Source organism: Anser anser (genome assembly GCF_964211835.1).
Source record: "Anser anser genome assembly, chromosome: 4".
NCBI classification, from domain to species: domain Eukaryota; kingdom Metazoa; phylum Chordata; class Aves; order Anseriformes; family Anatidae; genus Anser; species Anser anser.
The window spans coordinates 6,180,672-6,195,233 of record NC_139724.1 but is presented as its reverse complement, the minus strand read 5'-3'; the positions used below and the strand labels follow the sequence as shown (position 1 = coordinate 6,195,233).

The 14,562-nt window shown below is 43.5% G+C and overlaps 1 protein-coding gene across 5 annotated transcripts in view; it reads right to left on the bottom strand.

The window, feature by feature from the left end:
• Positions 1-307: 307 nt before the first annotated feature.
• The window catches only part of LOC310899304 (uncharacterized protein), a 39,296-nt gene continuing 25,041 nt past the window's right edge, over positions 308-14,562 (bottom strand). For 2 of the 5 annotated variants that reach the window (XM_083835587.1, XM_083835586.1), the window contains exons 4-5: positions 8,311-8,448; positions 308-3,659 (exon numbers count right to left, since the gene is read on the bottom strand). In XM_083835587.1, coding sequence (XP_083691713.1) covers positions 3,405-3,659; positions 8,311-8,448 — 393 coding nt within the window. In that variant the 3' untranslated portion in view covers positions 308-3,404. Of the gene's footprint in view, positions 3,660-6,574; positions 7,620-8,310; positions 8,449-14,562 lie in introns of those variants that run through there. The other 3 variants (XR_014584161.1, XM_083835589.1, XM_083835588.1) reach the window with 2 other exon arrangements.

Here is a 14,562-nt window from a genome sequence, read left to right as displayed (position 1 = left end):
TGAAGAAGCTGGAAGATGCTCTCATGCCAGATAAAGAGAGCAGAAGGGGAAAAAATAAAAAAGGAAACAGTGATAGCATTTTCTTACTAATATCGAATGAGATTCTTGCATCCTTAACCACAATCAGCATTATTTCAGAGGTACAATTACTGGAAAAAGTATTCTTAACGTGAATAAAAAAAAGAACTATATCACAACTAAATGCGAGTGAACAGCAGTGCAGACTGGGACATATATTTAAGGGGAAAAACTCTGAGGAGAGAATGAGAAACTGGTAATAAAAACATCAACTGGTAAATTAAATCAATTAGAAAAATATGAAAAGAAACGATCTGCTCAGTTTAAAAGGCTAGGCAGACGATTCTTCCTCCCCACCCCCATTACTGGCATCTGGTCTAGAGAATAAATGCAGCAATTGCTTTGGCAATGCAGGGTCTTGGTGTCCTTTCCCCAAATTAGGGAGGTAGGTAGAAAACCCCATCAACTTTAATGTGCTAATTCTGTATGTACAAACTAGAGACTGTACTCGTAGCACCGTAAGGAGCAAACCCATCAGAGTGACGACGGCACAGAAAATAAACAAGATACTCAAACACATACATGGAAATGATGAACACTGCTGAATGCATCTTTTGGGGATCATCTAGATTTTGAAGAACTTAAATCCAGATTTTAGATGACAAACCGAATTCACATCACTCATGGGGTCACTGGCAGCTGGGAGACCCAGCCATGTTTCCACAACTTCAGTATCGTGTCCCCTAGTCACTGAGGCATTAAGTGCAATCTGAAATTTTTAGGCTGTGATTGCGTTAGGAAAATTTGACACCCATCATGGCAGAGGACATGCAGAAAGGGCTCAGGAATTTAAAACAAACAAACAAACAAACAAACAAAAACAGACCAATATGTCCTCATGCCTCAATCATCAGTGTTAAAATCTCTTTAGGAGTATAATATACGACAGGATGCTTCGCAATCAAGAAAGATGAGTTGGGACTGATGTTAAGAATATCAATCCCCCATGTAAGAATCCAGAGTAAGAAATTTCAGAGGAGGAAGAGGTACACTGCAGAAATCTCAGGAAAAGGCCTTTCAAAGTGATCTGAGATCTGAGCTTTCCATTCTCCTCCAAGTTAATTACTTAACCTCCTAGAAAAAGCAGCAGAAAAAATTGCTTACACATGACCTACAAAGAGCAGGCAACACAAGAGTGAAAAAGCAAATCAGAGCCAAGAGAGCGCTTTTGCTTAGATGCTGGGCGATGGTGGTGGGAGAGACAGGGTTACAGTGTTTTTCCTGTGGGACCCCGATTTCCACACTGGACCTCTGGAGATCAATACAAGAAAGATAAAGAACAGACAGATGCCGAGTTTCCCTTTCAAAAACAGTTCAGACACCTTATTTTACTCAGACCGTGTTGGAAAATGGGCATAATTCAACTCTCCTCTGCATACTCCTTCACATTTAGTTTATTTCCTTCTTCACACTCTGAGTTTTCTGTTCCTTATTCAACTACTGAATCTTACTCTCCTGCCTATGAGCAGACACAGCATTATATTTAAATTCCTGTTCTCGTTTGGTTTAGTATTTCAGCAAGGTACACGTCTTGTTTCCAGGCTGACAAGTGTGCTGAGGAGTGGCCATTGCCAAGGAACACGTCCCACATACTGAGTGATTTAAGGGAATTTGAAGAGGGAAAGCTATTTATGGAGAGAGAGAGAGAGAGGAGGGGGGAAATAAATAAAAAAGGAGACACCTTTCTTATGTTTCCCCTCTCTGTCAAAACTGCAAAACAAGCGCCAAAAGCCTTGCCTCGTGTTTTGTGTCAGCACTAATTACACCCCCGCAACGGGCCAGCTCGGCGCGCTGCCTCCCCACCGCGAGGAACGCGGCGGGCAGACCCTCCTCTCCCCACGCTGGGAATGCCGCCCGGGGGGAGCACGCTGCTGTTTTGACAACCCCTTTCTTTGCCGTCTGGCAGAGCTCCATCTCATTTCAGCAAAGGCAGCGTGTCTGCGCTTCGCCCTGCCTTCGTCGCATCCCGCGTCCCCGTTGCCTTTCTCATTCTCGGTAATCTCTCGGTTTCGGTTTGTCCCAGTGAAACAACGGAGATGGAAAAACACAGCCGAGCGTGGAGGTGGTGTCTTTGCTGCCCCGGGTCTCACTGAAAACCAACAGAAAGTAGGCAGAGCGAGGGTCTCCTCCACACAAGCGCGAGTAGCAGATTCCGGCCCTTTGATAGTTGTCAATTTTGAGTAATCCTGGTGGGTCCATTTAAATCCTTGTTAAGGGCTCCCACATTCATTAAAAATAAATCCAGCAGTTATTTGACTGCATAATTATTAGGGATAATTTGCAATTAAGCAATTGGCCTCTGATGAGGGGACAGATAATTGATCAGCCTGCTTTGGCATTTCAGAATGGGGTGGGGGTTAATTAAGTAAATCCAGGCAGCTAAATGTCTCCCTTCCCACTATATTTTCTCCCACCTTTAAATACAAACCAGACCTCATGCAGCTGTGCAGGCCATGGGAGTCTAAGCCTATTAAAGAAATCTTTTAATGACTGTAAAACTACCACTAATTGAAATAAAAATATTTACACACTATTTTCACATTGTGCAAATGGATCCAAAATAAGTCTTAATGCAATACATGGTGCACAAACTGCTCTGCCTGACAAGTGCAGCATTTAATTTGCACTAATTAGTCCAAAGTGGGGGCAGTGTGAAATTAACAGGATTCATTAATTCTGTGGCTTCTGTTTTATGTATTGTGTGCTTACATTTCACAACTATTGTGTTCTCTGCAACTCAACACCCCGCACTTCTGGGCAGAACTGCAGAATCTGACAAAAAGTCCACATCTCTCTGGGTGCACTCCGATTTGATTTTTGAATTTGCAACTTGTTTGTTGTTCACCTCAAAGCCAGTGGCTGATTTTGTATTGCATGGCTTCTTGCTTTGTCCTAATCTTGGTCTCAGCTTCTCCGTGACAAAATATTCTTCTGGGTGGCTCAGGTTGGGACGAGCATGAACAGAGCAGCAGGTGAAGTCACTCAAGAAGCAATTTTCAAACTACTTTCAAACTATGTTCTTAAAAAAAAAAAAAGTAATAAATCCTCCGTATCGACTAAATCTGAAGTTTTCATGATGCTGTTCCAATATTTGCTCCCATAATGATATCAGGAGATGTTCATTAAAGATCTAATCCAGAGCCCCATGAAAGTCAACAGACAGACTTCCACTGTCTTCAGAAGGCATAAATATGCTGGCTTCTATTTAGGCTACAGAACACAGGACTCCACGAATCCTAGTATTGGCAAATTTGTCTTATAAAATAAATCAAATTAAGTGAACTGTGCTGAAAAGCATTATAAAATACATCAGATGTAGCTAAACATTAAATTCCTGCACGTTCAGGTGCAGCTACTATATTTACGTTGCTGGATGTATTCCCACTGTTGAACTTGGTCCATTGTTTCCTGGGATATAGGATAAATTTATAGGCCCAGAGCAGTATTGCGACGAGAATCGGGTGAAGCATAGCCATGAACCATGAACTCCATTTACTCGTTATCAGCAGCGATGGGTACTGAGGTAATGACTGTGTGCTTCGTATTCCACAGGCCATGTTGTCTGCCTCTTGCACGGGTGCCTACCCACACAGACACCTCCTCGTTAGTCTCAGATACACAGCAAAAGATGCTCCGAGAATTTCCTGTCTCTTGCAAATGCAACAAAATAGGAAGAAATTGAGGTCAACTGTTTTCTGTACCTGAGCAGCAATGGACAAGGTATCTTGAAGCACAAAAGGGCAGCTCCTGTAGCTGGTGGGAGAAGGACAGGACAGAGCTGGCAGGAAGGACGCATGGATTGGGCCATACAGAGTCTGAGGCAGTAAGCAGACTCTTAGCACTTTATGTTTGGTGTGTGCCAAGAAGGCAGCACGGACAGACATCCAGCCACTCGAGGAGACAGAAGGACATCAGCAAGGGTAAGTGGTGAGTGAACATTCCACCCTGGGAGCTCGCTCAGCTGGGGTTCTGGGAGGAATGGGAGGGAAGTGGTTACCTGAGCCCCCTCCCAAAATGTGGCAGTCAGGAGGAAGAGTTCCCTTTGAGTGACATTCAAGGGACAACAAAAGGGAAGGGAGGTATTTTTATCGATATACGCATGATGAGAACTAACGTACTTCACAGGATCTAAAGTAGCTTGCTAACGTTTGCAAGAAACAGCTGGGGCAGAAAGCAGTTAAGGCTCTGTAGGGTGCATGGGTTCTGGAGAGAACAAAAAAGCCTGTCTGAAACAGCCACTTTGAGGGCAGTTTTCATCACCTGCTTAAGTCTTCTGTGTTGGTTTTTTTTTTCAGTATAAAACCAGCGAGTATTTTGGTCAGCACCTAAAGTAAGGAGTGGGAGTAACAGGCCTATTCCGTCCCTCGGGGAGACAAGCTAACCTCAGGCTGGTCCCGTGTTGTAGCCCCGAATACGGCCATATTGATGACCCAGCTGCGAGTAACAGGGACGAACCAAATGTGCGCACATAGCTTCATTGTTAGCAAGTGTTTCACTGAAACAAAGCCATCATTTAAAAAGACAGAAAACGGCTCATACACGAGTCCTGCATTTAGCAGGATTTCCTGGTTGGCTGTGCATCTTTAGATGACTTATTCGTGTCAGTGTGCTTCAGGACACATCTGGGGCACGCAATGTCATCAAGAAGTGCTATTTGATTACGGTGCAGTACTTTGGGTGGCTTTTAGAAAGCAATAGATTACAGCATTTCCATGTACCGTGCATAACATCTCTACGCCACTTAGCAAGTACGAGGCCAAAACGAACACTCTAACCTTGAAAATACACGATGAAAGTGCTGCCTGGCGGACTGATATATATAACCACAAAGTTTAGCAATCTTGCAAACTCTGGTTCCCTGGCCTGAGCAATGGGTTCTAACACGCAAGGCAGCTGCCATTGCGTGGTGCATAAACGATGCTACATCTTCAAGAGTACTTTGCCTACTTAGCGTAGGAAAGGCACTTGAAAGAAAAAAAAACATGGCCTTTGGCAAGAAGCAGACTTCTTTCAGCATAATTTTAAGCCTGTTCTTAAAGTTACAGTCAGGCAAATGTCCCTATAGGTGAACAGCATGGTACTGAAATATCCTGAGTCAAAGCTGGGTTAATAGAGAAACAAGTGGGACGGGTCTAGAAGTCTTGAACTTTGTTGCTGTGATCAACTATTAACTTCTGCTCTATTCAGAAGATAAAGTTAGGCTGGCATGTTGATTATTTCAACTCCAATTTCTATGCTCCTTGAAATAAATTTTCCTGACATGGTTAGGAAATACAGCTGCCAGTATCTTCTAAGTGTAAGGAGGTATAAACTCTAGGCATTGTGTTATGTAAGAAAGCTACAGTGTGAACTGTTTACCGCGGAAAATGAGAGTAGCATTTGTTTTTATTCTTTTACCCATAAATAATAGAATAAAAGGTTTGCTCATATCATCTGCGTTCTAAAGTCACTTTTTGTGGAGTGACACAACAGCTGTTGACTCCAAAGAGCTGTTTCTGTGGTGATCAGAAACACAAATGGCCTGTACTGAAACAGTTTTGATACCTTTAAAATGAGCTACATGATCAAGGGATATCGGGTTAGTTTTAATAGATGTAAACTCAGACACATTCGTGCACTATTCTGATTCTATTTAAATCTGGAAAAAAAAATTATTTGTCTCTTGGATTTTAACTACATGATAACTTGGTACTTTAGGTGCCCCTCTACCTTTTCAAGTGCATTTCTTTATCTGAAGAAGTGTCTGCTTTAAAGAGGACCTCTTTTATCTGGATATCCAAGTGCACATTTTATGGGCAGCAGGCTGTTATTGTTATATCCGTGCACGTACCTACGTGTGCCTGTGCAGCTGACTGCTAGCAGTACAGAGCTGCTCTCGTGTAAGGGCCTACTTGAGACGCAGACGTGAGGAAAGGGGTGTATTAAAATCTGGTATTAGTAGGGGGGATGTTTGTAATTCCACGCTATCCCGGTCTAATAGGAAGCTTCTAAAATCGCGCTCGCTGTCCTGGAAAGGATTTGCACAGCTCTAATAGAAATGCTAGACTAAGATGGATGGGTCTGGGAGTGTCACATGGCCTTCCCGAGCATAAGTTATGTTACTAAATCAGCATATTGATCTGGGAACACAGCGTCCCGGAATCCTGAAAATGTCAGGCACAGCCTTAGCGCTTCACTTCTTTAAAATCAGATTAATTTAGCCAGCTTACTCTGGTGGAAGAAATTACGATGTCGGATATATGCAAGCAGCAAGGCATCGGGCGCTCCACAGCCCACTGCCTTTAACCCGTTCAAAAGGGGACCCCCAAAAGGAAGCGGTTGGGTCAAGGCCTAATTCTCCCTTGGTGGAGATGCCACAGGTGATTGCATCTTTGCTTATGCAAAATCAGGCCTCCCAGGGCCCCGCGACTCTCCGCGGATCTTTGGGGATTCCGACCCTGAAGCTCTGTCAACGGGGTTGAGAGGTAAGATTATATGATTATGTGTGACGATACTAATCCATCTACCTCACCCATGGGGCACATTTGAGATTAAAGGCTCATACAGTACATGCCCTTGCACTGTGATCTCTGGTTCGGTATGTATGTTTAATCAAATATGTTAATCCACAGGCATATGGCTGTGGCTGCAGAATGTGGTGTGAACAGGGCGCTTTTAGCAAGCAGGACCCATCAGCATGAATACGTTTGCAGGTATTAGCCATGTATATTGGGTCAGTAGTTAGACATTAGGACAAATTGCTTCTGGGGAAAAAAGGACCATCTGAGAAAATGTATTACAAAGTGGACATTTTTTTCTTTCCTGACAAAATGCGTAAGGCGAGCATACTTTGTACATAAGGAAAAAGAGTAACTGGAAAGTTTCAAAGCCTTTATATTTGAAGGAAACTGATCTATGCTCTTGACTAGACAAAACACATCCTCCCCTGATCCCACAAAAGATCACGCCTCGCTTCAATTCCCAGCCACTGGGGCCATGTGAAGCTCATGACGCCCTACGAGGCACGGCCTCCAGCCTTGCCCTGTCCCACCACGTGGGAGAAGTGGGGCAGGACATGGGCAGATCTGGTGCTGAGCGGCCCCAAGGAGCACGGCCCAGCTCCCAGGCAAGGGAGGAGGTCGCTAGGGCAAAATCAGATGCAGAACAACCTCCCGCAGCTCCTCACGAAGGCACACACCTCCTGCTGACCTACAGGCTCCTCTGGTCAATGCTGTTATAGACACCTGCTTCCAGGCTGTGCTACCCTCAAGCTGAGCACCCCTGTTCTACACTGAAAACCTCACTACAGCTAAAAAGGTAGGCTTCCAACTAGTCACTCCACGCTGGTGCAGGAACATTTTAACTAGTCATTTTTCCCTAGAAGTCAGGAATCGATGCGGAGATCGGAGGGTCACCAATACAGAGGCAGATACGTCCGGAAGCTGCAGCCAGAGAGAGAGGCAACAGGACCTTGTCTGACCCATACCCTTCGGGGAGGAGGTGGGCCGCTGTTATCCACTGCAAGAGGAAAATGCACAGCCACTACCTGCCGGCAGCGCGAGCTGGCAAAAGGTGGAAAAGAGCTGAATATGTTATCAGGACGACTACAGTTTCTTCAGTAGATTTCAGCAGAGCAAAGCTGTACAAAGACAGCTTGGCAGCTTCCCTGCCCTGCTTCTCTAAAGCAACGATGAAATATAACCACCCAAATTTCCTCACTCGCGTAAACGGGAGGATTCATATTGTTTGTGTTTGAAATAGGATTATGCAAAGGAGAGCTGAATTGTAGGCTGTTTGATGGGGAAAGGGGAACAGCAGTTGTTGGTCCCAGTAGGACCCAAACTCCTTCAAAATAATATAGCAAAAGGTGATGATGTTTTCTCTGGAAAACATTATACATGGCAAAATTGTATTTAGCCTTTGCAGAAACTGAGCAAGAGGGAATACAGATCCTAGGAACCTATTAGGCTCAGTAGAGGGAGTGGGTAGCAGGCAATAAAGAACGGCATCATGTGTAGCACAAATACCTGTGCCCATTGCAGCTAACATGAACAACTCCCTCACATGACAGACATCGCTTTTCATTTGTCCCTCTTGCCCCGCAGAAAATCCTCGTGGCTTTGCTAAAAATAGACAGCCTTGACTGCACCAACACCCAGCCTTCGTTTCAGCTCTCTGCTTCATATTTCTCATCGAAGCAGCAGTGGTACAGGATGTGATCTGGGACCCTGACACTTATTTCCTCTCCTTTACCTGCATGGGGAAGTGACCCACAAGCCCCACTGCCTCCGCTCGACTTCGTGACGTTTCCTCATGTCTGCCCTCAGCTGCGGGAAGGCGATTACCTCCGAGAGGCTTCATCTCCACTGTCAGGAACGTTCTCAGTTCTGGCTGCTCAGGCACACAAAGATGTTCAAGAATATCATTAAATCAGAGCTAATCAGATGGCTCCCTGTTCATCTCGAGATACTGTTCAGACTTCTTCATTTAAAACCCTGCATAGATTTGGCTTAATCTGCTTCACAATTCTTCCCTTTCTGATTCCTCCACTTATCTAATATCACTTTGTCATTTCCCATGCCCTTCCGACACAGCCTTCCTGCAAGTTTTCACCTCATCTCACCATTGATTTTCAAGCCTTGTCTGAGGATGCATTCCTTTTCTCCTCTGTGTCTTAATTTCTCTCCTTGAAAGCAAGATCTATTTCAGCTCTGCTGCCTCTATCGAGACAGGGAACAAGGCAAGCATGCTACAGTCACACTTGTGTCCTAGCCAAAGAGGGCATTGCTTCCAGGATAAATTGAGATGCTGCAATACCATCGTTCTCTCCTGAAGCTTTGAATGCTCCTCAGGGGGTCTTGTGCTGGACTCTTTGCACGAGCTGGGATTTTACAAATTGCAAGGGGCTTGCTTTTGCTGCTGCACTGCTTAGGTCTCATGTTGCATATGATGAATCATTACCATTCCTCATTCATGATTATCTTCCCTCCTATATTGCATAAAATAAGCTGGCATCACCATAAAATATGAAATCCCCGGGACTGTATTTAGTATTTCTTATTTTTACACCCTTTCCTCCACACACAGTCTCACACTGAACCTCCCTTGTAGGAAGTCACAGATCTCTATCATCCGAGGATCAGAGCACTATGCATCCATCGAGAAGCGTAAAATATTCACAGGAAGATACTACAAGAGGAGGAAGAGGTCCAGCATGCACAACATGTGTCAGAGGAACAGATGTACATAGAAAATAAACTTCTGCAGACCGCAATAAAATTTTGCTCCATGAAAAGGACTGTGCATGTTTCCATGGCTGTCATAGATTTCATGGAACCAGGGAAATCCACCCATTTTCAGAAATCCCATGAAATTTACCTTTTTCACCTGAATCCACGTAAAATCAGAATTTTTCCATTAGAGCCCCCATAACATTGGCATATTTCCTTAGAAGACCCCATGAAATTATACAGAATATTGCAGTTTATTTTAGGCCAGTCTCTCATTGCACACCTCAAAATGACAACCTTGGCTATTGGACTTTTGCAGTTCTCTCTTTCAGAAAACAAGATTATGCAGAAATATAATAGGAATGAAAATACTTTTCTTCAGGAGAGAAACTAAAAACCCTCATAAGCATATTATAATTAGCACAGAAAGTTTTGATTTATATACAGTGAACTATTATTCGTTCAAGAGTAGTCTCAATTGAACATTCTTCATCTGACTACTGAAAAATTGACATTACAGAAATTGTCATGAATGAAAACGTACAGAAGTTTGTAATGAGGCTCTCTACTTCACTTCCTTCTTCTTTTTTTTTTTTCTTTAGAAAAACAGATAAGAGATGAAGTTTTCAACCTGGTACCTGAGCAGCAGTGAAGAACTGTGAAAGAGGAAGTGCCACCACAAACAACAACTTGGGGAGATAAATGACAATGTGATCAGTTTATTCTCTAAACATACTATTTGTTAAAATTAATTCTCAGATCTATCAAAGAGGAGCAGGCGCCGTGACACAAGTATTCATTAACCTCCCACAGTGACTGTTGAGTCATCTGTTCTAGTTGAAAAAAATAAAACAAGAATAAAAATCAATGTACCAACTCAAATCCTGCCCTGGTCAGCAGACATCCCAAATCACAGCCCACCACAGGTCCCATTATTGCAGTTCTTAGTTTTATTCCAGGCTCTCATACTTCAGCAAGACTGTTGTCCAGATAGGAATGAGAAATTGAGATTCTTTTCCCAGTCTCCAGTTAAGCTTCAATCCCGAAGCAACAAGACCATTGATGACAGCAGGATTAAACCCAGGCAGGTGACCTAAACTTGTTGATCTTGTGGAAGGCAAAAATAATAAATTAAGGAGAGTTGGTAGTGCCTCTGAGAACTGCCAAAGGACACAGACGCCAATGCAGACAAGGAACAGAATATGTAGCAGCAGGAAGATAATGGCCTAAAAAGAACAGATTAAAATGCCCTTAAATAAATTAGAGGTCTTTGAATTGCCTGGGCACAATGAATTTCAACCCAGGATTCTTAAATAGCCACTTACGCAATCTCCGAATCTGGACAGTCACCTCTGAGCACGCAAGAAGAGAAGATGAGGTGCCAGAAGGCTGGAAAAGAGCAAACATAATACGTTGCTCTGCAGAGGGGGTAAAGCAGAGCTAAGGAGTTGCCAGCCAGTCTGTTTGTCTTCAATCCTCAGAAAAACACCAGAACAAGTAATCAAACTATTTGTTAGCGCCTAGAAGATAACATTGAAATGAATAGCTGCTAGTATGGATTTGTAGAGAATAAATCCTGTCAAATCAATTTAATTTCCTTCTGCCATAGGGCAACAGGCCTTGTGAACAGAAGCAAAGCAAGGGATGTCACGTTTCTTGATTTAGTAAAGCTTTTGGTGCTGTCTCACATGTCACTCTCACATGCACACCAACAAAACACAGTCACGATGAAATGGTTGTGAGACAGACACAAAGCGGTTGGACACGCAGAGAAAGTTATCATTTGCCCACAGTGAAAGCAAGCCTCCTGGGGGAAGATGGCAAAACTGGGCTGTGTATATGATTCTCTTCGGTATTTTCACAAGTCATCTAGCCACGAAACAGCACAATTACTGTGCTTACAGTCTACACAAGTGGGGTGCTAAGGACAACGCAACTAAGGAGGCTCACAGTTTGCAAAGATGTTGACAAATTACAGTGGTGTCAAGAACTGGTCGAAATTAAATGAGGGAACGAGAGGTGAAGAGTGCAAGGTAGAGATGGACTCATTGGAGAGTGCTAGAAGAAAACCAGTTGAAGTGACCAGAGGTCCGCAAAATATGCCCAGGAGAAAAGATTTTGAAAGGTTGAGGTCTTTAGAGAAAAGAGTTCTTGGGAGGGCAACGTTAAGACTTTAATTGTGTAAAGGGGTGTCACATCCAGGGTTCTTGCTTATTAGAAAGCCCAAGCAATAATGGGTTTAACTTGCACCAAGACAAATGCAAGTCAGACGCAAGGAAAAACAACTACAACAGTTAACACATGAGTAGGACCTGGGAGAGCTATGGAGTCTCTATCACCAGATGTTCTAAAGAACAGCCTAAAAAAAAAAAAAAAAAAGTCTGCCAGGAATGCCACGAGTATAACTAACCCTGCAGGAGGGAGATAATTTCTTGATGCTCCTTCTAGCCCTGTCTGTCTAAATGCCAAATGTCCTCCTATGTTTTAAGGCCTCGAACCACCAGAGCATATAAACATACAAGTAATCCTATTGACTTCAAAGCAAGTACACATGGGATTTAGGCATGCATTTAGTAATTTGCCAGATCAGCTCCTACATGCCTAGAATTTCCAGCTTAACCAAAGGAAGTATCTTGCAAGAGTGACTGCGTTTGTTTAAACTCCCCTAGATATAGATCAGCGTTATATTTAAAGTGTGGTTTCCTGGATTTCAGCGGCAGTGTATAGAAGGAGAGCATTGCAGATCTGCGCTACAGCCTTCCAAACAATTGGTCATTAGCATGAACCTTATAAAGCAGTGTCTGTATTCACCGAAGCTGGCCTGGGGGCGGGGAGGGAAGTCCGAAGGAGGAAATAACATTTTTAAAATGGCAGTATTTTCTACTCACATGAGCGCATTTTTTAGCTTTTATTTTTTGGAAACCAGGCTGCATACAGACAGTTTCAATACGTAGACACTGTAACGTTGAGGACGCTAGATTATAAACATGTACAGAAAAGTGAAAGGCTTCCTCTAACTGTCTCCCACACCTCCTTCCATATGTTATCACCAAATGTTTTGTTGTATGCTGACTTTCATTAGATATCATTGGAACCAACAGTTACTTAGCACACAATTCAGTAGAGTTTGCTATAGATTATTAACCATCTTCCTCCTCTATCTCTAACACATTTCTACCATGCCTTTTTGAGGAAAAAATAAATCTCAGGTCCAAATATCATAAATTACCATTTCACGGTGAAGGAGAAAGGTGGGTTTATGCTACTTTTGTTTGACCATTGCATTGCAGTTGAGGCTGGTGCATGTGTTACAGAAGACTGAAGGATACTTTGGTATGCCAGTAGCCTCAAGAAGTAGCTGAGCAGGAAAAACACATTAGACTCCGAGCCTTTCCTTGCCCTAGCTACGTAGGAGCTGTTGCCATTTATTTTGTCACTGATTTACGCAATAAATCCTTCTATAAAGATAAGGGGCACGTATTATAAGCACCTAAAATCATATATACTTCCATCTTTCTCAGAGCTGAAAAGAAATTACATCCCCTGGCAACAACACATCCCTTCCTCAGCAAACACCTGATTAAAGACAGGGCATTTTTTGGAGCTCTGGAGCTCTGTGCAAACCAGCTCTGTTGGGACTATCAAGGGGTGTGGACTTCAGAGAACAGGATCCTATAAATACATATATACACAAACACAAGGAATAGCTCCAACACTACCTCCCGTCAGCAGGCTGAGCTCTTGAGTGCTGTTAGCACAATGAACATCAGCCAAAGCGCAGCTCCAGATTTGTAAGGGTATCCCATAGCCAGAACCCACATCATCTAAGATCATGAAGGGAAAACATAAAATCTGGAACCGCACCTGAAAACAGACAGGCAGCCACCAAGGTTACTGGAACACTGCTCTCAGGCTTACTGAAAGCCCCATTAAAAATAAAAAAATAAAAAAAAAAAATCAATGCGTTTCTGAAGTTTTCTTCAGGCACCGGTCAGCACAAGTTTCCCAGGAAACCATGAATTCCCACAAAGGTGGGAAGAGGCTCGACCGCAGCGAACAACAGGCTGATCCGGGCTCCAGCAGAGAGCAAAGGGAGCGGAAAGCGAGGAGAAGCCCCTGCCTGTGCCTGGCTCCGTGGGGTCCCGCGCTCTCCACCCTGTCCTACCTGGGCTACCAGCAGCTGCTGCTTGGCTTCCCGCTCCCCAGTGGGGATAAAAACCCCTCCAATTCTCTTCTGTCACACAAAGTGCTTCAAGGCCACCTGAAAACATTGCCTGCAAGACCAGCAGCCGCAAGAAGAAAGCCTTCTGCCTCTCACCTCTTCCTTTATGAGAGCTAACAAAACGCCTGAAGTCAACAGCCTGCTTTGTGCTCACGACCTGACACAAGAATCCTTTGTTTGCTTCTACAAATGATTAATTTCAAGGCATTTAAGGGTTTGCTATCCGTTTCGGAGCAGAGTACTTTTAACATATTTTATTATTATCACGTATAGCCAAGATGCAGAAACAGAACAGCCCACAGAGCTATCATTTAAACCCAGCGATACTTCGCATTTCACACAGCTCATACAATCTCCTGACCTACCAATTCAAATAATGTTTAAAAGCCTGAATGGCAAGAGGCTGTCTGCTCATGGCTGCTGATACGTAAAGTCCCTGTATAAATCACAATATCACAGAAGTCACGAAAACTGTGAATTTTGGTGTCAGCTGTGAAAATATTCCATCTGGTTTCTGTCTTGGAGAAAAAAAAACTGTTTAAAATCTGTCCAAGTACAGGAAGTTTATTTTTGCTTCATCAGTGCAGCAGAAATAAGCAGTGTAAGACCAGTGAATAGTGCCTCAGAGCCCTGCTATTGCTCCAGGTGCTTGCGATGATGCCAAAGAGCATTTCAGGTTTCCTTCAGACGTCCAACTGCACCACTCTTTAATTTCATGCCCTTATTACAGGCTGAGCAACCCACCAAATGACTTTGCAGTAGTTTCTCTTGTGAATGTAACAAAAGTAACAACTGGCCCCATATCATCAATTATCTTAAGCTGACTTTGATTACCTATTGGGGAAGAGGATGGCACATCTACATCTACAAAACCATTTACTTCCCTCACCCGCGAGGTCCATACTAGCAGTAAGTCACCAGCAGAGCCAGTCAATCCACCTGAAGCTCTGCTCGCAGATTTAGGAACTGAGGCTGCCAGCTTCAGAAGGCTGGGGCCCCAACTCTTTTTATGGAGCTCTTGACAGGGACTGATTTTATGCTTTCACTTTATTT